Raw genomic sequence first — 24,401 nt, forward strand, 5'->3', positions numbered from 1 at the left:
TAATTTTCTACCAAAAAAAGATGATTTTTCAACAAGATATATGAATGTTTAATCAAATAGTTGAATTTTGAACAAAAAAATATTAATCTTTTACCAGAAAAGATAAATATTTAACAAAATACGTCTTTTTTTACAAAACCTTTAAATCTTCAACCCAGAAGATTATTATTTTTACCAAAAAAGACAAATTTTCAACAAATAACATAAATTTTCAACTGAATAATTTGAAAAATGGATGTGATTTGAATCCAAATTTTATTTGATAATTTAGCACTTAAATTTTCATTTCAGAGAATTAATTTTCAATTTAAAACAACGAATATTCTACGAAATAGTTTAATTTTGATCCAAATAGTTGAATTCTTTACCAAATTGAAGAATTTTTAAGCCAAAAAGACAAATTTTTTATAAAACAGTTTGATTTCTAACCTGAGAATATAAATTTTAAACAAAAAAGGTAGTTTTTAACCGAATAGTTGAATTTTCAACAAAATAATTTAATTTTAAGTGAAAGCACTAACTTTAAACAACAAAAAACGAGTTTTTAACTAAGGTACTTCATTTTTAACAAAAAAAATCGAATTTCTCCCAAAGAGACGATTTTTGAACAAAATACATCAATTTTCAATAAACAAAAACGAAAAAGAATTTTCGACAAAATACGTGAAGTTTCACCCAAATATTTAAATGTTCTATCAAATTTTGAATTTTTGACTCGAAAATACCAATTTTTTATATAACAATTGAAATCTTAATAAAAAAGTTGACTTTTAACTGAAACTGATTAATTTTTAACCAGACAGTTGAATTTTCAACCAAGAAGTACGTGTTTTTAAAAAATAATTCATTTTTGAACCAAAATGCCTCTGTAAACAATTGATTTCTTGTAAACGTCCTAAAACATGTAAAATATATACTTTTATGTACCTTGTTATTTGTTATTGCTGCCTTTAGTTTTTTAAAAGAAGTTTTTATTACGAATTCTAAGGGTATTTGTATGATTAATAACTAGATTACTCATTGTTGTTCTTTGAAGCAGGAAACAAATTTGTTTCCATAATTATATTTCTTACTGTTTTATTAAAAAGTCGTATTTTTGGATGAAAAAAATGAATCTGTTTTCGTTAAGGATTTATCTATTTTATTGGATACCATATTTTTGGTTGAATTCTACTTTTTTTAAATTTTAAATTGAACATATTTTAGTAAAAAAATTCAACTATTTTGTTGAAAATTGTTTTGTTTTTTGGTTAAAAATTAATTTTTAACCATTCCATTTTGTTTGCACACTGATCTTTTTAGTGTAAAATTTAATTATTTGATTAAAATTTCATATAAGACTTTTTTTATTTTTTATTTTGATTGAAAATTCGTCTTCTTTGTTTAATAATTCATCTTTATGGTTAAAAAATCATAATTTTTGGTTGAATTTAACAGATTTTTTATTAACAAAATATCATCTTTTACGTTTAAAATGTAAATATTTGTTCAAAATTTTGTAGTTTTGTTTTTTAAAATTAATTAATTTCTTAAACTGAAAATGTAACTATTCCATTTGTTGTTGAAATTGGTCTTTTGTTAGTTGAAAATTCAACTATTTGGTTGAAAGGTGATTTATTATTTTTTTAATGTTCTTTCTGGTCTAACTTAACTGTTTATTATTTAATATTATCATTTTTTTTTGTTTTGTAAATTGAACTAATTGGTTGACCACCCTAGACTGAAGAAATAATAAATGAGTTAAATTTAAATTTAAATTAAATTAGTTAAATTTAAATATGTTAATTCTTTAAATTTTGATTAATTTCATTTCATTTAGTAAATTTTAAACTACCTGGAAAATCAAAAAACTTTAAAATTGAGAAGATTGAATTCTAAAGTTCCATGTCTTTGTAAAATTTGAAAGCTCTTAAAAATAAAAAATTTAAATAATATGTAGGAAAGAAATACATCCAGTCTTTAGATTAGTCAGATACTTTATTTCCAAGTTTTTGTACGTTCCGCCCAAATTTACTAGTCTTCTTCCTTCCGCAATTAAAGTTTGTTTTTCTTTCCAGGAAACCTAAACGCCCACATCCACAGGGTGCATAATCTACCGGATGAGGGTCAGATATATGCATGCACTTATTGCTGCTGTGCCTTCAAAAAACTAGGCAGTTTGAATGCACATTTGAAAAGAAGACACGCACTTCCCATTGAGGTAGAATTTATGCAAAAATTCTATTTAATCATTTATTTTTACCTGGATATAGGAAATATTGTTTGAGCTGGAAACCCCGGGAAATCGATTAAAAAATTTTAATTTCGATGCCTTACATGCGAAATGTCTTTAATTTGTAAGATATTGAATTGAAAATTTGACTTTTGAGTTGCAAAATATTCAAAATCATCAAAGTTTAAGAAGTTTTATTTATACTTCTCTAAAATTAAATTTTTTAGTTGAAACCCATGAAAATTGGAGAATTTTGAATTACAAATCGTGAAACCTAAGTAATTTTGATTGTAAATCCTTCAAATTTAATTATTAAAAAAAACGTTCAAAAAGATATACTTTTAAAATATAAATTTTAAAAATTGGATTATTTGCAATTCTTTATTTTTAATATTCAACAATTTTCAATTGTAACTCTTTCCAATTGTAGAATTTCGATTATTAAATGTTTAAAATAGAAGATTTTTTTATTTTGAAAGATTAAAAATTCTGTAACTTTAATCATTTATAATTGAAATTTCTTAAATTTGAAGGATTTCGAATTGAAAAATTTACTTTTGATTTTCAAAACCATAAAAATCGAAGACTTTATTAATTTTTAATTTGAAAAATATTACAATTTTAGAATTTTTATTCATAAACATTTTTAATTTATAATTCTATATTTTCATAATATAAGAATTTTCAATCGTAAAGTTTTAAAATGGCAGAATTTTACATTGTAGATCTTCAAAATTGAAGAGTTTTTATTTTTGACAATTTAGAATAAAAATTTTTTATGGTGTAGTTTTTACAATAATTTAAAACTAAAGAGTATGTAATTTTGAAAAATTACAATGTAAAATTATGCCATTTTTTATATCTTACAATTAAAAATGGCGTTATCTTGATGATTTATATTTGAAATTTCATCAATTTTGAATATTTATAATTGAAACTCTTGAATTTTTATTTTCAAAATCATACAAATTTAAGAACTTTTATTTATTCATATTTAAAATTTAAGAGTTTTTAGTTGTGAAAGTTTATAATTAAAAATTATGCAAGCTTTAAGTTTCACAAATTAAAAAAGCTGAAATTTACTATTTACCTTCGAAAATCACTATTAAAATTTCGCATTTTAAATTTTTAAACTTGAAGAGTTTTTAATTTTGAAAACATATATTAAAAATGATGTAAGTCTTCATTTTTATCATTAAAAATTCTCTAATCTTGATAATTTCACATTTGCAATTTTTTCAATGCAGAAATTTTGGAATTGAAGGCTATTGATTTTTGATCTTCAAAATCACTCATCATAAAATTTTAAAATATTAAAAACTGAAGAATATTCTATTTTTAATCTTCAAAATTGAACTGAAGATTTTAAAAAAAGTGAAAATTACGTCATTGTGAACTACATATATATTACAAATTAATGAATCAATTGAGTTCTTCAATTTTAAAAAACTTCCATTTTAAAAATTGAAGAATTTTCAATTGCAAATCTTCAAAATTGAGCTATTAAAAAAAACTTTGAAAATTGCATGCCTTTAAAATATAAAGCTTGAAAATTGAATAACTTACAATTCTATATTTATGTAACTTTGAATTATTAATCTTTCACGTAAGTTATAATTAAAAAATTATGCAAGCTGATGCGTATCAAATTTTTTCTTCGCTTCTAATTCTTACTGGGATAAAATCTTATATTTGAATGAAAGTTTTAGATTATTGAAAGTTAAAATTAAATTAAAATTGTATGAAAGCCGATGTATTTATTTTAATGTATTTTTTAATTTATTATTATTATTAATTATGTTTGAGACAACTTTAAATTGAAGCACATCCTTTAATTATATTGTTAGATAATCAAAAGAAGTACGTGCATTATTTTTACTGATTTTTAGTAGTTATTATATTTTGACGTTCCAAATCGAATAATAATTTACAATATGTATTTTATATTCTTTATAATTTTATAAAATACGGAATTTTTAATAATACGGTCTAAGGCATTAAGTTATTTTTAAATTGATAGCAATGTCCAATTATTTCTATTGCAGGAAGAAAATCCAAAATGTGATAGTTCGACGTCAGACGCAGATATGCAGGCAACTGTGGAAAATGTTATGTCACAGCTTGCTTCTCTTGAATCTGAGGTTAAAAATCACGCGGATTCAACTGAAAAGGATACTAATGATATTTTGCAACAGGCTTTGCAAAATAGCGGATTGCCAAGCAAAGAAAAAGATGCTGGTATTTATTTAAAATTTCATTTGCTTCCATTTCATAATTCAAGGAGTCGAAAACTTCTTCTGTCGATTCACTAATTTTTTAATAAATAGGGTTGCTGCAGATCAGGGAATTATGGAAAATCAGGAAATATAAAACTGTCTTGGGAAAGTCAGGAAATGTGAGGAAAAACCCGAAAGAATTAGGAAATTTTCGATTAATTAAAGTTGTTGCAATTTCATTTTTTTTGTTTTGTTGAAAATTGATTTATTTTGTTGAAAATTCGTTTTTATGGTTTGAAATTAATTTTTCAACTGAAAATATAACTATTGCATTTTGGCTTAAAAATGTATCGTTTCAATTGAAATTTCTTGTTGTTAAAGTTTCATCCTTTTAGTTAAAAGTTCATTTCTTTTCTTGTAAAATTCTCGTTTTGGGTAGAAAATTAATCCTTTTGGTTTAAAATATATTTTTTTCGAACTTTAACTATTTTATTTTTAAACTCAAATTGTAACTATTCCATTTTGTTTGAAAATTGATACATTTTATTGAAAATTCATTCATTTGCTTTAAAAATTGTATTTTGTTAGGTTGAAAATTAAAATATTAAGGTAGAAAATTTATATTTTCGGATTGAAAACTTGAATTGTTTTGTAGGAAGTTCGTCTTTTTAGCTTTATTAACCAATATTTTGTATGGAATTGGTTTATTTATTGATTTCAAAGTTTTTCTTAAGAGAAATTTAGTCTTGTTTGATGAAAAATGACTGTGTTTTGGTTGAGAATTCCACTTTTTTCTTGAAATTCGTTTTCTCTCTCTCTCTGATTTCTCTGAACTGATTTCTCGAAAATTCCTTTTTTTATTGAAAATTAATTGTTTTGTTTGAAGATTTATTTATTTAGTTAAAGGTTAACTATTTTGCTGAAAATTTAACTATTTATATATTTTTTAAGTTAAAATGAAATTATTTGAGTAGTAGTTTCTGGTGGAAAATTAAACTTTTTGGTTAAAAACTCATCTCTTTGAATCAAAATTGAACTATTTTGTTCAAAATTCGTTTCCTTTGTTCAAAATAATTTTTTAGCTAAACATTAATCTTCCTTTTAAAAAAAGTCAGGGAATTTCGAAATTGGGATTTTGTAGCAACCCTGATTATGTTAATGTTTAAAGCTCGATCCAATTTAAACCCCATTTCTCCTTCTGTTTATATAAGGCTTTTTTAAACTGAAGTTTAATTTTCAGAAGAGGCTAAAAAGTCTAAGGGACGAACAATGATGGTCACATTATTAGACCGAAATTCAGATGGCGATGCCAGGTAGTTTTCTCAGTCTGATTAAATATAATAATGAGAAATATAGACTTAAAAAACTATTTTAATTCATGTTTTTTATGTTTTTTTTTTATAGAAAATATGTGACAATCAAACAGCGGCATGTTGGCGACATGTTATGGTTTACTTGCACCTTTTGCCAGAAAGAGTTTAAAAAGCCATCGGATCTCATAAGACATTTACGAATTCACACGCAAGAAAAACCATTTAGGGTAAGCTTAATATGAGATTTTTAATGATTTTTGAATGATATTATTACAATTTTTAACGTCCCACAGTGGTCAAAAATCTGAAAAAGGTGGCATAAGGGGTTTTTTGAGTTCGCTGATTACGAATCCGATGTCGAAAATAAAGAAAAAAGTAAACCATGATATTTTTGTATCGGATTGAAACTTGGATGAATTATAGCTTTAATTTACATATAATATTTCATCAAACCGGTTTTCAATATACAGGGGCTTGAAGTTTTCATTTTTTCAGGTTATGTACTTTTATGCAACTTGAAATAAAATTTGAAACTGAACTCAAATCCGCAGCTATCCGCAGCTGGGTTTTTGATACGTAATAGAACTAAAACCTAATCATTATCTTAAACTAAATATCTCCGTTGAACTCAGTAGAAATTTTTTTATATTCATCAAATTATATTACTTCTTGTTTTTTTACGAGACGATTTCAATCGACTTTACATGATCTTGTACATTACAAGCAGGGGGGGGGGGTGCTTCCACTGTATTGCCCAATGCAAAAAATGTGTCACGAGAGTTGAAAACGTCCGTGCGGCGGCGCTAGTAGTAACTTTTTTCTACAGAACCATGCAGTACCATAGGAAAATGCATAAAAATTACAAAATAAATATAAAAACCCCTTTAAAATCATTTTTTTCTTAATAGCGTTGAGTCAGATAGTAAATGAGACTTATGTACTTACGTATTATTTTGTTTATTGTAGAAAAAAACGGCATAATTGACATAATTCAAACAAACAATTTTGCATGTATATTCAGAACTTATAAAAAATAATTTAAAAATAAGTAACGAATACACAAATGAATGAAAAAAATGCCAAAAAAATCAACAAATTATTAAGTTCACACAAATATTTCAATTCTCAATATTTAGAACGGCTGAACGTAGTTAATTGATTATTAATTTATGAGCTATTAATATAATTATAAAGAAGGCAAACAATTTAATTAATCATTCATTAATGATTTATTAATTATTTCCCATAATTATAAATTTCAGCAATATAAATATTTATTGGAATTTAACAATTCGTATATTTTATAATTCGGAAATTTTTTGTTGTTGCTAATATGAAAAACAAGGAATATGATAAATCCTTAAATATTGTTTTCTACAATGAAATAACCAACTCTTAAATGTGATATTTTTTTAATCAATTAGAATTTGTAACGAAGCTACAATATTTTAACATTTGTATGTCAGTCTTAAGGAAAGACCATTAAAGAATATTTTTTTTATCTTTGGCAACGCTCAAATGAATGGAAAATTATTTTTAAAAGTGCTATAATAAATCCCTGTTGAAATTAAATTTTACAAAATATTATGAAAAATTCCAGTCTTTTTAAAAGATGTTTCCGAGTTTTCAAATATTTGTAATCTATTTAAAACGTCTTAAATTCCTGAAAATATTTTCAACTGACACGAATTTTTCTCAAGATTTTCAAATATCATTCCAAATTGAAGAAAATTACCTTACTATCTTCTATTTTTCTCCAGTAATTTTAAGAAAATTTGTTTATTCTCTTGAAAACTTTTGAAATTATTTTTAAATCTAATAAATATTTCTTGCGATTACCCGATTTTTGTTCGATTTTTATTTTGCAATCTTACCAAATTGATCATTTTGCTTTAAAATCTTCTAAACTGTTTTTACAAATTAGAGGAAATAGTTTGTTATTTTTAAACACCTTTTTTCAATTTTCTCTTATAGTTCATTTTTTAAAATAAAAAAATGATTTAAAATTTTCACAAGAATATGAGAAACAGTCTTTTTTTTAATCTTATCAGACCTTCTAAACCTTATAATGTCTAAAAATTATTGATATTTTTGCTGCATTTATTTATTCTGCAAAATTGTAAAAATTGCCACTTCAAAACTTTTTAATATCTCTTAAACTTACTTAAATTATCTTGAAAATTATGTGATATGGCAAAAATGCAAAATTGTCCTTTAAAATCTTTCACACTTTTTAAAATTTTTAGAAAATAATTCAAAATGTTTTGTGATCTTTTTTTCGATTTTTTCTTCAAAATTCCTTGGAAAATAATCACTAAAAATTTCCCTATGCATTTTGAGAACTCTTGTTCACGCCCTGACAAAATTCAGTTTACCTACAAGATTTGTAAATCTTGAAAAATTAAAAAAAAATGGTCTCAGAGCCTTCCATATTCTTTTAACACACATTTTAAAATCTTTAAAACTTGAAATTATTCTTTTAAAATAAAACCTTAACTATGATTCGATTTAAAAAAACAACGGAAAAACACTATTAGAAAAATCCACTGTGTCATTTTCACAATAATTATATAAATGAACCGTTTTCTTAATACATTTTTAAGAGTTTGTAACGACTCTACATTACAATAGACATATAACAGTCAAAACAACTAGAACAAAGTCACTACTAGCGCCGCCGCATGGCCGTTTTCAACACATTGGCCATTTTCAACTCTCGGTGACAGGAGGCTGATTACAAGCAATGAAATCATGATTACCAATTAAATAATATTGAAGTACATACTTTTCAGAGGCGATTCCGTTTTGGAAAACAAAAATTTGTTCATTATTTCACAAGTTATGCGTTTTTTACGTAGTTGTTTTTCACTTGTTTCAAATGCGTGAAATATTACTCGTAAAACGCTCACTTTCAGACTCAATCACGGAATAAAAAATATCTTATTGTTGTTTAATGTGGCAATAAATTGCACATATACTACTGAGACTTGTCTGTAAGTAAAAAGCCAAAGGTAAATTTTTTTTTAATTTTGACCACCTTTTTCCGATTTTTGACCACAGTGCGTCCGGGAGTTTTTAATCTAATTACAGAATTTTGAATATTTAAAATGAGATTTAAATTAGACTTTTAAATAGTGTTTATCGAGATTCTGTCAATTATTTTTTCTTTTTCCTTTAGTGTTCGTACTGCAGTCGCACTTTTGCCTTAAAATCAACAATGGTGGGCCATGAACGCACGCATTCTGTCACCAAGAAATTTCCATGCGGATCGTGCGAACATGTATTTTCAACTCGGAGTAGTCTTACAGCTCACGCCAGGTAATAATTATAATTTGAAATAAATATTTGATCCTGGAAATCGAAGGATCATCGATTTTAATTAGATTTTTTTTGTTAGGTTGCATACGAGGGCCTTTATGTGCAGCATTTGTAAGAAGTGTTTCAGTGGAAGTTCCTTGTTAAAAAATCACATCAAGTGTCACTCAAAGCCGAAAACGAAAATATCTCCAGAGGTGGAAAGTCTTGTTCCCCAGATCATTTTAAAGGAACCGTTGCTTATCAGTGATGCCGGGAATAAAATTAGCGTAGCTCAAGTAAAATCAAAAAAGCAGCAAGTCTACGAAAGTGGAGATACAGCGAGGCCCCACAAATGTACGATGTGCAGTGCTGCCTTTAGAAAAACGAGTCACTTGAAACAACACCATCGAAGACACACTGGAGAAAAGCCTTACAAGTGTCCGAAATGTGACAGGTACATTCTTTATCTCATAATACTTTTTTTTTAGAAAGAAGCAGGCTCCCTTATTTTTAAACTGATTGCTTAAATGCTCGGATGCCAGCATTGTGCATGATTTATTTTTCATCTATGTATTTTTCAAGCTTTGAAATTGAATTTTGGTCCATTAGCTGTCAGGGAATAATATTAGTGAGTAGATTTGATAATAATCAAATCAATCCTTTCTTCGTCCGTTAATATAAATAAGAGTAAGATTTGTTTTTTGTAGGTCTTACGGTCTTCAATAATTAAAAGAATAAAACAAAATTATTCGAAAATTCGTTAATAAAAATTCTGTCTTTCTGACGTTTCGGCTACCACTGCGTGCCTTTTTCAAAGAATCTGTGCTTTTTCTTGTAAAATACCAAGAATATTAATTTTGGAGTCAAATATCTGTCAATAGTTCATGTCAATTTTTTAAAATGATAATGACGTGTGACACAAAATAAAATAAAAATGTAACGAAAAACATATAATAGAAAAACCTCATAAAAATTGTAGAGGCTTTTTTAAATAAAAAACTACATCTTAATTGACGGAAATCCTTACGATGTTTTTGGTCAACGACGAACGCATAATTTAGTAGACAAGAGACTTATATTAAGGTGGTAAATTCATGAATACTATTGGGAATAATATTGTTGGTTAGGGAAAGCCAGAGAAAAATCTGGAATTTTGAAGAAAACAAAAATTGCAAATATCAGAGTTTTGTCATTTTTAATATAAAGTCACTAGTCACTTTTTAAAATTAAAAAATCACTTAAGTCACTTTTCTTTTAATGAATTAATCCGTGGATTAACCACTATTGAATTTAGGTCTATGCTTATTTCTGAATTTTCTTGAATAATTTCGAAATATTTTAGGGTATTTTAAACTCATTTTAATAAATTTCAATTTAACTTGAATTGTTTTGAAGGCTTATAAATTTATCCTGCATTCCATATAATTCATCTGGAATTCTTGTACATTTCATCGAATTTTTTTGAATGAAAAGAATATTAGTCATATTATTAATTCACATTAGTCACTTTTAATAACTTTTTGGGTTAGAAATGAGTAATTTTTGGTTAATTTTTTTAAGTGAAACTTTCCTCTTCAAATAATAATGGTCAGGGAAAATAAAAAATGAGTCAGGGGAAAATCAGGGAAAATTCCTAGAATTTCGAAAATGAAGTTTTGTGGCCATTCTGTTTAGATTTTTCGATAGAGATAACATTTTAATTAGAATTGCCAAAGCATTTAGAGTTAATTACTAAACTTTTGCTTTTAATTCAACGCAGGAGATTCACTTCGAACAGCGTTTTGAAGTCGCATTTGCACACTCACGAGGATGCGAGACCGCACAGTTGTTCTGTCTGCAATGCAAAATTTACAACTCATAGTAGCATGAAGAGACACCTAATTACACACAGCAATAAAAGGCCTTTCATGTGCCCCTACTGCCATAAAACCTTCAAAACTTCTGTAAACTGTAAAAAACATATGAAAATCCACAAGGCAGAATTGGCTCTACAGGTGGGTGAAAAAATTTCGGGAAACCAATCAACTTTACGCATGATGGAGGGTCTTTTTTTGTTTTGTTTGAATTTTGAAAGCATGGTTTCTTTTTTCTCTAGCAAGTGGAAAAGCAAAAAATGCAGTCGAAAGTTGTCATGATTGTGGACAATCCGAAAGAGATTCCAGAGTATAAAAAGGAAGATTCGGTACCTGAAACTTTCGCTTTAGGGGATGAAATTACAGTGCCATTTCAGACTCAGCCTGTTGATTTTACAGATAACTTTTCTGGTCAGTATGAGCCCATTGCGGTGCAGGATAAAGACAAAATCCACATTCCACTTTCTGTCGCGAACAATATCGTCCATGGTAAGTATCTGATATCAACAATTGAAAAGAAAACTAGTTTAGTTCGATTTCAAATCTGACTTTGTTTTCAGAAAATGTCCTGCATGTTAGCAGTGTGAATCTAGGAACTACACAAACATTACATGCTGATGAAACGGGGACGATTACTCTACCAAATTATGCTGGAGAACACACACTTAGTGCGGTAAGTTTTATAGCTTCTTTAAACTGGAAAGATAAGTTTTAATTTATTACTATTTCTTCAATGTTCCTTTACAAACATTTTCATACTTCTGCAAATGTCACTATTTCTTTACTTACTTAATATTTTTAAACTAGAAAAGATATTTTTTTAAAGGAAAAATGGAATAGTTGAATTATCAGTAAAAAAATAATTTCCAATACCAAACAGACGAATTCTTTACGAAAAAGTTCAATTTTCTACCTAAACATACTAATTTCCACTAAAAAATGTAATACTTGATATTTAAATTAAAATTCACTTTAATTAAAAATTAAAAACAGTGGAATATAACCTAAAGAGACGAATTTTTAACTAAATACTTTAATTCTTTAACTAAAACAGATTAATTCCCAATCATAGAATTGAATTTTTAAACAAAAAATTAATTTTCCACCAAAAAAGATAAATTGTCAAGAAAAAGCATACATGTTCTACCAAATAGATGAATTTTAAAGAAGATTAATTTTCTGCTAGAAAAGACGAATTTTCAACAAAATAATAAATCAATTTAAAAAAAAATAGATAAGTTTTTAACCAAATATTTGAAATTTTCTGATAAATAATATGAATTTCCAACAAATTACATAAGTTTTCAACTAAATAATTTTGAACAATGTATATTACGTTTGTACAAATGTTGTTTGATTAATTTTTCGTTTATATTTTGTTTGGTTCTGAAAAATTTTGAGTAAATAGTTGAATTTTTAAACCAAAAAAGGTCAAATTGTCAAGCTAAAGACAAGTTTTTTCATTAAACATTTGAATTGTCATAGTTGATATTTAAACCAAAAAATATTTAAATTTTAAAATTATAACAGTAGAAAATAATTAAAAGAAAAGAATTTTCAACGAAATACTTGAATTCTTTAATTAATGTAGATTAATTTCCAACTATAAAATTGAATTTTTAACAAAAAATTAATTTTCTAACAAAAAGATGTATTGTCAACAAAAAAGATACATGTTCTACCAAATGGATGAATTTTTAACCGATAAGAATAATTTTCTACCAGAAAATATAAATTTTCAACAAAATGATTTAATTAAAATTTTTTTTAATTAAATTTTTAGCGTATATTTTGTTAGTTTCTAAAAATGGTAGGCAAACAGTAGAATTTTTAAATTAAAAAGGTCGATTTCTAACTGAAAATGTTAAATTTTGTTTGAGGAGAATTAATTTTAATTTTTCAAAAACGAATTTTCTACAAAACAGTTTAATTTTGTACCAAATAGTGGAATTTTATACAAATATTTGGAATTGCCAAACCAAAAAGAAAAACTTCGTATAAAACAGTTGGATTTTCAGCAAACAAAGTTAATTTATAAGCAATCAGCTGAATTTTTAACAAAATACTTCATCTTTAAATTAAAAAATTCTTTTTTAACAACACAAAAACTAATTTTCAACTAAAGTTGTGGATTTGCAAACAAAACAAAACAAAAAAAAAATATTTTAAGAATATGAATTTTCAGCAAACAAAGTTAATTTAAAAGCAATCAGCTGAATTTTCAACAAAATATTTCATCTTTAAATTAAAGCATTCATGTTTAACAAAAAAAAAATAATTTTCAACTAAAGTTGTGGATTTTCAAACAAAACGAAAAAAAAAAGATTTTAAGAATATGAATTTTCAGAAAATAAAGTTAATTTATAAGCAATTAGCTGCATTTTCAACAAAATACTTCATATTTAAATTAACAAATTAATTTTTAACAATAAAAAAACGAATTTTCAACTAAAGTTGTGAATTTAAAAAAAAATATTTTTTAAGAAAGTAAATGTAATAGTTAATATTTCAACAGAAATTCTTACGAGGTTTAAAAGCACTTTGAATTTAACTTTATCATGTTTGGAATAAATTGATTAATTTTGTTTATTAGTAAAGTAGGAATTAATTTTCAAAGGGTTTCTTTATCTTTATAAATATTTAAAATGAAAGTTTACATTTATTCATTTCATGCGATTATTTTTCTTCTATAATATTTTCTCTTCCTTAAAAAGTCTTATATTTTCCTCAATGGAATGTCAGCGTAAGGTTTTGAATTTTTTAAATTACCTTCGAAAAAACCTGGGAACAACTTCTATAAATTAAGTTTAGAATTCAAACAAGAAAATCTTGTAGAAATTAAAATTACCTGCATAGAATGCAAAATTATATCCATATAATATTGGTGTGCGTTGTAAGTTTCAAACAAAATTAAACGGATTTAACCATTAATTTCATTTCTGCAAATATAATTTTAAAATTCCTGATTTTACACTAGAAACAAGAATATATTGTTTATTACTTTATATATTTTTTATACCTATATAACTTGATTTAATTTTCTTAATTGAAATTTATTTACTATTTAAAAAAATCTATCTTACTATTGCCACTATTTTTGTTCGCTGCAGTGAGCCCGAGCCCTGCTAAAGTTAAAAATTATAATAATATTTTTTTCAGGAGAGTATCCGCGAAATAGAAGAAACCTTAAACCAGCAGCTCTTTAATATTGGAATGAATCTCGAATTAGGAAACCCAGTATCAAAACAAACTGAAACAAATTCTTCTCTCGACTCGAGAAATCAGACCGTCCTCAATATTATTTATGATAGTGATAAGGCCTTAGAACCTGTTAGAAATAACGAAAATACTCATATATTCACACCACAATTTGAACCATTCGGCATGGGTCAGATTTCCTTACAGGTAAAAAAAAAAAAAATTATCTCAAAATCTGCCTTCCATAAAAATATTCTCCGAAAATACAAATATGGCTTATTAAATTTTCCTGTAGACAAACGGAGACATGGATGTTGGAATCGAATCGGGCAAGACGACTAGCATGGCAAATATTTTGCCCAGTTCTGTGCAAGAAAAGCAACATTTGTCTATTCCAGCGACAACTGGATCTGTAGAAATTACTCAGAAACCACTCAAGCATTTAATGGTTGTTAGTCCAATGCAAACACGTCCCGAACTTTTGAGGCCGGTTCAAGCTTGCAAAAAGTATTCGAAAATTATTGCCAAGGCTGATACAACTAACGCGACTGAAGTTCAGATTCTTGAAAATGATTCCAAAGTGGAGGAGGTGAATGTCAGCATATCGTGAGTGAATTTGTAATTTAAAGTTGGAATAGTTTCTAGTTTAGCTGCTTTGAAATTTTAATTCTTAATCTTTACCATGGTGTCTAATGATCAGGCAATTTGAAATTCCTGTTTTTTCCCCGACCGAATTTAAATAAAAATTCGGGAATATACTTCTGATCGTAACAAAATTCAAGTTTTCATTATTTCAATAATTTTTGTCAATTGAGAGAAGTGACTTTATCTACAGTTGCGGGGCATATGATTGAAAATAATTACAGTTTTTATTTTAGGACACGGAGGGAGTTGGGTACAGAAATATAATTTTACTTGGAATAGGGAATTTTTGAGACGGAACGGGAATTTGTTTAAAGAATTAAAACTGAGATTCAGAGGACAGGAGCTTAAAAAATCCCAGTTCCAAGTGAAAATTCGTCAAAGTTTAAAAGTGTATTCTTCGTAATTTTAGAAAAAGAAAGTTCTTCAAGTAGTTTTTAGAGTAGAAATAGTATTTCTAGAGAGGAAATATTTCTGAATTATAATATAATTTTTGTTTAGATTTTTCGTTGAAAATTTACCCTTTTTTGAGAATTCAACTATCTGCAGTTAAAAGTCGAACTTTTTTGTTAAAAATTAATTTTTTTTTAAGATTAATCATTTTAATTAAAAATTCAACTCTTTTTAAAAATTTAACTACTTTGCATAAAATCAATTTTTTTAACTAATGATTTTACTAGTCTAGTAGAAAATTAAATATTTTTCAGAAAATTCGATTTTTTTTTTGGTTAAGAATTATATTTCTAACGGAAAACTTAAACTGTTTTATTTTTGGTCGTCTTATAATTTTTTAAAATGAAAATTAAACTATTTGGTTAATAATTAATATTTTTTATTTAAAAATAAAAATATTTTTTTGAAAACTCATGTAATTTGCAGAAAATTCGTCTATTTTTTATCTTTTTGGTAGGTATAAAATTTAACTATTTTAGTTGGAGATTCATCATTTGAGTTGAAAATTTATCAGTTTGGTTGAAAGTTTATTTTTTTCAACTAAAAATTTAACCGTTCCTCTTTTAGTTCAAAATGTACCTTTTTTAGTTCAAAATCGAACAATTTGGATGTAAAATTGTCTTTTTTAATTGAAAATTCATTTATTTCGTTGAAAAGTCACGTATTTCGTTAAAAAAACAACTTATTTTTTGATATAAAATCGGATTTTATTAGTAGAACATGATTTTTAACTTTGAATATTAATCTCATTGTTTAAAAATTCTTCGTTTTGGTTAAAAATTCAAATTTTCCAGTTAAATATTCATAATTTTAGTTCAAAATTCATATTTTAGGTTAGAAATAAATTTACTTGGTTGAAAAATAAACTCTTTTTTTCCCCGAAAAAGTGACCAAGAGTGGCTTCTGAATTCAATGAAATTTATAAGAATTCCACGTGAATTTTAATGAATTCAGAATAAATTAAATAATAAATGATGAATTAACTAAAATTTGAGCGAATGTTGAGGAATTTATGGGATATGAAAATAATTTGGAGAAACTAATGTACAAAATTCATGTAAATTTTTAATAAATTCAAGTAAATTGATAAAAAATATAATTGAAAACAAAATTTTAATCCAAAAATTTTCTTCGAATTAAGTAAAATGGGAGTGAAACTTAAGTACTTTTTGAAAATAATTAAAAAAGCGAATTAAATCAAATTTGAGTGGATTTAGAGAAATTCAAGAGAAATGAGAAAAATTCAACGAAATTCATAAAAATTCAACGTGAATTTAAAAAATAAACAGAGATTTTGAATAAAATAAAATAAAAGTTAAAGATTTATTATTAAGTTCATATAAAATCAAAATCAATTTCAAATAATTCAAGTGAATAGAACAAAATGGCAAACATTCAAAAAGAATCCTTTAAATTTAGATAAATGACTGGATGAGATTCTGATAAAATCCATGAGAATTCAAGGTGAATTTAAAAGTCGTCATTGGTGAATTAAAAAAAAATGTAATACAAAAAGATCCATTGAATTCGATGGACTTCAATATGGACATATTAAGTTCAAAAGAATTCAAAGGAATTTAAAAGAATTTAAGGAGAATAAAAAAATTCAAGAAAATTGAATGGCACCACCTGCTTATCATTGATTGCTTAATTTCTTTTAATGTTAATTACATGGAAGTTAACATATTTAATCTAAGATAGGCTCAATGTTATTGAAATTATTTGAAGTGTGAAAATTTGAATGTTTTTGTTTAATTTAAAGAAAATATAATTTAATAATCAGTCGAAGTATTTTTTGCTAATTCATTTAACATATAAATATTAATTTAATTTTGGTTATTATTATTCTAAAGGTGAGATTACTGCAAAATTTTCTCACTTTTTTGTAGCAACTTTGTAAAATGTTTATTATATTCGATTTTATTTAAATTTTCAGAAAACATTTTAAATTGCACTATTTTTGCAATCTCTTCCTCATTAATTGACAAAATGTCTTCATCCTGCCTTATTTTATAGAAAATACTAATAGCTTTCAAATTCTTCAACAGAAAAAATTTATCTCTCGTATAATTAATATTAAAAAAACTTAGGCAATCATCGACACATGAAGCCATCCGATAATCCTCTCACTGATTCTGGACTAACACAGTTTCCCGGCCAGCTGGACATTTTGTTTTACATTAAAAAAATTTTTTTTTTAGATGCACAATATGTAACAAACTATTCGAAAAAGAATTGGATTTGATATATCATGTCGAGGAACACATCGCTTCAGCCACAAAAGTAACGCAATCCGCTAAAATTAATTCAATCGGATCTACTGCTCTGCTGCATATTAATTCACCAACGAAAACTTCTGAACCCGACCAGAATTCAATCGAATCGAATCCTTTGCTCCAGTGTCACATGTGCAGGAAAAACGGTTTCACAGCTTCCGAATTGAAGGTAATATTCTAGTAAAAGAATAATTAATCTAATATGAGAAGCATTTTATGTATCTTGGTAATTAATAATAAATATTATAATACTTTTTAGGAACATTTGAGGACTCATCAGGGCGAGAAGGAGTTTGAATGCATGGAATGTTCACTGAAATTCTGCACTAATGGTGGATTGAGTAGACACTTGAAAATGCACGCCGCCAGGCAGTGAGTTCTCCAAAATTTACAACTTTAATTCACACAATTCCAAATCCTCGAGACAAAAAGTAAAATATTTATCATTTCCAGACAATATAGATGTATCATATGCGACAAAGTATTACCGAATAAAGTACAAATGGAAGTTCACCTTCGAGGACACAATGAATTATTTGCTGGTGTCGCGGAAGCCGATAGTTCAGAAAAAGAATCGCTTCCTGTAGAGATCAAATTTCAGGAGGTTTCTGATGATAAAAATCCATCGAATACAGACGCGAAGATATCGGAACAAATTTTGTTGGACTCTGCAGAAATTATGGAAAGACTTAAGGTATTTATTTAAATGATTTTTATTGATATTATTACAGGCCCCACAGACCGGTCCTTAAACTACCTTATTTTCAAGATTTGGGCTCTATGGGTACCCTACTTGAGTCGGGCACTTTGAAAAAAAATAGGAAAAAACAGAGAATTTCTGTAAGAAGTATTTGTAAAAAATAATAGGGGCTGCCACACAGTCACTATTAATCACTTTTTTAGATGAAAATATCATATTAGCGACTTTTCTAGATAAAAATATCACATTAGTGATTTTTTTTAGATGAAAATATCACATTAGTGACTTTTTTAGATTAAAATATCACGATTTTAATGTATTTCTAAAACTTCCAAGGGGTTTCAGGAGCTTTTAATTTGAAGTATTTTAGGAAATTAAATAATAATTCAAAGAATTGTTTTAATTAATTTCATTAAAATGAAGTGATTGAAATATTTTGAGATAAAAATTGTTCTAGAATTTCGGAAGATATAGAACCATTTTATAGGATGTACAAGGTTTTTAAATATTTTACAAGGTTTCATGTTATTTTATAAGATTCCGAGGATTTCAATTATTTTAAAGAATTTTAAAACTCGCAATGTATTTTAATACATCTTTAAGGATTTTGAAAAATGCCATCATAGAATTTCACGGGATTTTATAACATTTTAGTGGATTTTAAAGAATTTATTCCCGAGAATTGAGGTATTTTGTAGGGATTTAAAGATTTGAAGAGATTTGCAATTCACCCTCGATTCTTATTAATTCATCTTAAAATTCTTTGGAATTCTCTTGAATTTGATTAATTCTCTTAAATTTTATGAATTCTCTATAATTTTTTAATTCACCTAAATTCTTCTAAATTCCCTCAATTCTAATTAATTCAATGAATTTTTAAAACATTTTTAACGTTTTTATGCAATTGATTCTGAGGATCAATTGATAAAATGATAAAAGAATTTGAAATATTTTAAAGTATTTTATTTTTCCAAATTCCTTGGTATTTTCAAGAATTTTCAAAATTGTCAAAGAAGCTTAAAGGATTTTAAATGTTTTAAGTTATTTTAAAAGATTGGAAAGACATTTTTATTTGTTTTCAGTAATTTAATGGGGTTTAAAAGGATTTTAAATACTTGAGGATATTGTAAACGATTCCCAGGCTTTTCAAGGGCTTTCAAAAGATTTAAAAGGATTCGAAATATTTTAGGTATTTCAAAAATGTTCCCAGACATTTTTTATTTATTTAAGTAGTTCGAAGGCATTTCAAAGACTGTAATATTTTAGGGCATTTAAAAATATTCCAAGGTATTTATTTTTAAGAGATTTAAAAATTTTCAAGGGATTTACAAGGGTTTTAATCATTTTAATGATTTTTAACATTTTAATGTATTTCATGGAATTTTTCACAAGCTTTGAGGGATTTCGTAGAGTTTCAAAGATCTGAAGACATTTAAAAATATTTTTTGCAATTCATTTGGAATTCGCCCTGAATTCTTATTGATTTATCCTAAATTCTTTTGAATTCTTCTAAATTCACTGAATTCTACAGAATTAAATTATTTTTTCATATTTTTAAATTGTTTTCTATTCACTTGATTGCTTTTTAAATTAGGCTTGATTTTTTGTGAATTTCATTTAAATCTTCTAATTTCCTTTAAATTTCTCTAAATTCACTGAAAAATTTATTGTAATCGATCGAATTTTTGTCTATTATTAAAATTGTTCCAATTAATTTGAATTCTTTTGAATTTAACTTGAATTACTTTGTGGTAATTAGTCACTTCTTTTGCTATAAATTAGTAGGGTTTCAATGATTTCAAGAGATTACAAATTTTGTTAGAATTCACCCTGAATTCTCTTGAACTTTTTTAATTTACTTGAACTCTTATAAATTAAAAAAAATTTAAATGTAATTGACCCTGAAGTCTATTACCCACGCTTTCAATTTTTCGGCATTTCATCAAATTCTTTGAATTCCCTTGAATTTTTGTGATTCATTTCATTTCTTTTTAATTCACCTTGAATTTTGATAAATTTCCTTTAATTCTTCTCTTTTATTTTAAATCACTCTCATTTCATTTCAATTATATGGAAATCACTGGAATTTTTTCAATTTTTCAATTGCTTGCAATTCGATTGAATTTAATTTGAATTGTTCTGAAATCTTATAAATTGATCTTGAATTTTTTACCCTTTGAGCACGCAAAAAGGACACTATGAGCCTGAGAAAAAGTATCCTTTGGTCCCTATATTTTATCCCATTGGAATTGTGAGACCTGTTATTACTTCACATTTAAATAAACTTCGTACACTTATCTTTGATTAGCTTCAGAGTATGGTGGGCAAGGAAGAAAAGAAACCAGAGAAGAATAAATGCAAATTTTGCCCTAAGACCTTCCGGAAACCTAGTGATCTCACAAGGCACATTCGAACTCACACGGGTGAAAGGCCTTACCAGTGCCAATTTTGCAGCAAGAGTTTCGCAGTCAAATGCACACTCGATTGTCACATGCAAGTTCACAGTGGGAAGAAAACTTTCAGTTGTCACGTTTGCAACAGTTTCTTTGCGACAAAGGGAAGTTTGAAGGTGCACATGAGGTTGCACACAGGTAAGCGATTCTTGAAAAAATTCATTTAGACTTTACAGCCCAAAATTATCTCAAAACAGGTGAAAATCTTTTAAATAAAATGAATGTAGGTATCATATTGAACACAATATGACACGCTTTCAATTCCTACGATTTCAAGTCGAAGTTGATTACATTTTCAACAAAATAGTTGAATTTTCAACTAAAGAAGATTAATTTTCTACCAAGAGATAAATTTTCAACAAAACAGTTGAATTTTTAACCAAATAGTTAAATTTTCAACATACAAAGATCAATTTTCAACCTAATGGTCGAATTTTCAAACAAAAAAGATTAAACTTCAATCAAAAACAGTTTCATTTTAGACCAAATAATTCAATTTTCAAGCAAAAAGACCAAGTTTTCGAAGAAGTTGAATTTTGAATAAAAAATTGCATGTCAAACCAAAGAAGATGAATTATCAATCAAGAAATATGACTTTCCTAACAGAAAAGAGGAATTTTCAACCATATAAGATGAGTTTTAAACATTATAGGTGAATTTTCAATAAAATAGTTACATTTTAAACAAAATAATGTAATTTTTAACCTACAAAGAAGAATTTTCATCCGGGAATATTTTTTTCTACCACAAAAGACGAATTTTTAACAAAATATATATTAATTTTCAACCAAGTAGTTGAATTTTCAATTAAAAAAGATCAATTTCCAGTCAAAAATGGAATAGGTTACATTTCAGTTCAAAAATTGATTTTTTAACTAATAAGTTAAAATTTGCACCGAACAGAATGAAGCAATGCATGAAATGAATCTTGAATAAAAAAATGCATTTTTGACAAAATAGTTCCACTTTTATCCAAGTACTTAAAATTTTTAACCGAAAAATATGAATTGTTAAAGAAAAATGTAAGAAATTAAATTTAAAGAAAAACGATCTAATTTTAATAAGAAAAATAGTTGATTTCAACCAAAAAAGACGAATTTTCAACAAAATAAAAAAATTTTCAACCAAAGTCATGAATCTTCAACTGTAATAGTTAATTTTTCAGTTAAAAAATTAATTTTAAAATAAAAAAGACGAGTTTTCAACAAATTAATTAAATCTTCAACAAAAACAGAAGAATTTTCAACCAAACAGTTCTATTTTTAACCAAGAAAGATTTCTCTTGTATTTTCAAAAGAAAAATATGATTTTTCAACAAAAAAATGTTCGTTTGTAACTAAATAGTTGAATTTCCCACCAAAATAATTAAATTCCCAATCCAAAAATTTGTTTACTTTACAATGGGTTGACCACTCGACTATTGAGTGCACACCATATTTCAAGATTTCAAAAATTTAAAAGATTTAAAAATTTCATTAAGATTTCTATTTTTCTATTATAATGAATACTTCAAATATTTATTAATAAGTTTAAAATTTCTCTAAATATTTTTGAAGATTTAAAAATTTTCGAAAATATCTCGGAAAGATTTTAGCAAGAATCAACAGATGTAATAAATATTTAAAAAGATTTCACAAAGATTAAACATTTTTCAGTAATTTTAAAAGATTTCACAAATATTTAAAAGGTTTGAAAAGAGTTTAAAGATTTCGAAGAGCGCACAAGTATTTCAAATATTTTATAAAGATTTACAAAGATTACAAAATATTTCAAGAGATAAGATGTCTCAAAGGTATGAATAAATTTTTTTAATTTCAGCAAGATTTATAATTTTCAGCAGGATTTAAATGATTTCATCAAATGTTTAAAGATTTCAGGAAACATTTGGAAGATTTCACAAAAATTGTAAATGATTAAAATGATTTCAAAAATATTTGAAAATATTTTAAAATGTATCACACAGATTTATTATTTTTCATCAAGATTTAAAAGATTTCATGATTATTTCAAAGATTTCCGGAAGATTTAAAAAGTTTTTACAAAAATTTAAATGAGTTCACAAAGGTTTCAAATTTCTAAATGATGAAAATATTTCTAATGATTTCAAATGTTTTCGAAGTTTTCAAAATATTTCAAAAAGTTTCACAAAGATTTAAATGATTGCACAAAACATTTTAATTCATTAAAAGATTGTAATAATTTAAAAATATTTCAGATGATATCAAAGATTTCGCAAATACCCCGGAAAGATTAAAAAGATTTTGGAATATTTTACAAAGATTTCAAAAGATTTGAAAAATTTCACAAAGATTTTTGAATATTTCACATAGGTTTAAATGATATTGCAATGATTTCTAAGATTTAACAAAGATTTAAAGATGAAAATATAATGCAAATTTCAAAAGATTTAAACATATTTCACAAAGGTTTCAAATATTTTAAGATTTCAAGATTGCAATAGTTTTTAAAGAGATTTAAAATTTGGCAGCATGATTTAAATATCACAAATATTGTAAATATTTCATAAAGATCTTTGAACTTTGAAATAATCTCACAAAAATTTCGAAGATTTTAAATGCTTACCAACTTAATTTAATTTAAATTTAATAATAAATGTCAAATATTAACATTTAAAAGACTTCAGCAAGATTTAAAAATATTTAAATGATTAGACAAAGATTTTCAATTATTTAAAAGATCGGAATGGTTTTAAATGATTTAAAAATATTTCTTAAAATATCAAAGATTTCGATAATATCTCAGAAAGATTTAAAAGACTTTACAGAAGTTTAAAAATATTTTAATGATTTCACAAAGATTTAAATGATTTAAAAAATTATTTGAAAATATATTGTATAACACAGATTTATAATTTTTCATCGAGATTAAAAAAATGTCATGATTATTTCAAAGATTTCAGGTAGATTTAAAAAGTTTTTACAAAGATTAAATGAGTTCAGAAAGGTTTCAAATATTTAGAGATTTCAATATTGCAAATGTTTTTAAACAGATTTAAAATTTGGCAGTAAGATTTGAACGATTTCACAAATATTTTTAAAGATTTCAGCAAGATTTCATAAAGATTTTAAAACTTTGAAACTGTCTGACAAAAATGTGGAAGATTTTTAATGTTTTAGAAGATTTCAAAAGATTTAAATGATTTCACAACGATTTCTCAAAGATTAAAATTTGTAAAGCAAGATTTAGAAGAATTCACAAACATTTCAAGAATTTCAGAAATATTTAAAAGATTTCATAAAGATTGAAAAAGATTTAAATGATTTCAAAAATATTTGATAATATTTTTAAATGTATCACATGGATTTATAATTTTTCATCAAGATTTAAAAAATTTCTTGATTATGTCAAAAATTTCAGGAAGATTCGAAAAGGTTTTACAAAGATCTAATTGAGTTCACAAAGATTTTTCAATATTTCACAAAGGTTTAAATTATATTGCAATGATTTCAAAGAATAAAACTTTCAAAAATTTCAAAAGATTTAAACATATTTCACAAAGGTTTCAAATATTTTAAGATTTCAAAATGCAATAGTTTCTGAAGAGACTTAAAATTTGGCAGCATGATTTAAATGGCATTACAAATATTGTAAAGATTTCATAAAGATCTTAAAATTTTGAAATAATCTCACAAAAATTTCGAAGATTTTAAATGCCTGCTAACTTAATTTAAATTTAATTTAAATTTAATAATAAATGTCACATATTTAACATTTAAAAGACTTCAGCAAGATTTAAAAAGATTTAAATGATTTCACAAAGATTTTAA

At 25.5% G+C, this 24,401-nt stretch overlaps 1 protein-coding gene across 1 annotated transcript in view; it reads left to right on the plus strand.

Moving 5' to 3' along the window:
• LOC117175115 (zinc finger protein 236-like) overlaps nucleotides 1–24,401 on the plus strand; it is an 82,567-nt gene that overhangs the window by 55,933 nt on the left and 2,233 nt on the right. Inside the window, exons 10-24 of the mRNA XM_033364685.1 lie at nucleotides 2,058–2,200; nucleotides 4,258–4,450; nucleotides 5,669–5,741; nucleotides 5,833–5,968; nucleotides 8,920–9,059; nucleotides 9,139–9,492; nucleotides 10,798–11,032; nucleotides 11,134–11,380; nucleotides 11,452–11,564; nucleotides 14,051–14,296; nucleotides 14,385–14,695; nucleotides 17,386–17,629; nucleotides 17,720–17,832; nucleotides 17,914–18,154; nucleotides 20,469–20,751. Of these exons, the coding sequence (XP_033220576.1) occupies nucleotides 2,058–2,200; nucleotides 4,258–4,450; nucleotides 5,669–5,741; nucleotides 5,833–5,968; nucleotides 8,920–9,059; nucleotides 9,139–9,492; nucleotides 10,798–11,032; nucleotides 11,134–11,380; nucleotides 11,452–11,564; nucleotides 14,051–14,296; nucleotides 14,385–14,695; nucleotides 17,386–17,629; nucleotides 17,720–17,832; nucleotides 17,914–18,154; nucleotides 20,469–20,751 (3,072 nt within the window). The remainder of the gene's footprint in view (nucleotides 1–2,057; nucleotides 2,201–4,257; nucleotides 4,451–5,668; nucleotides 5,742–5,832; nucleotides 5,969–8,919; nucleotides 9,060–9,138; nucleotides 9,493–10,797; nucleotides 11,033–11,133; nucleotides 11,381–11,451; nucleotides 11,565–14,050; nucleotides 14,297–14,384; nucleotides 14,696–17,385; nucleotides 17,630–17,719; nucleotides 17,833–17,913; nucleotides 18,155–20,468; nucleotides 20,752–24,401) is intronic.

This window comes from Belonocnema kinseyi, chromosome 6 (genome assembly GCF_010883055.1).
Source record: "Belonocnema kinseyi isolate 2016_QV_RU_SX_M_011 chromosome 6, B_treatae_v1, whole genome shotgun sequence".
Taxonomy (NCBI): domain Eukaryota; kingdom Metazoa; phylum Arthropoda; class Insecta; order Hymenoptera; family Cynipidae; genus Belonocnema; species Belonocnema kinseyi.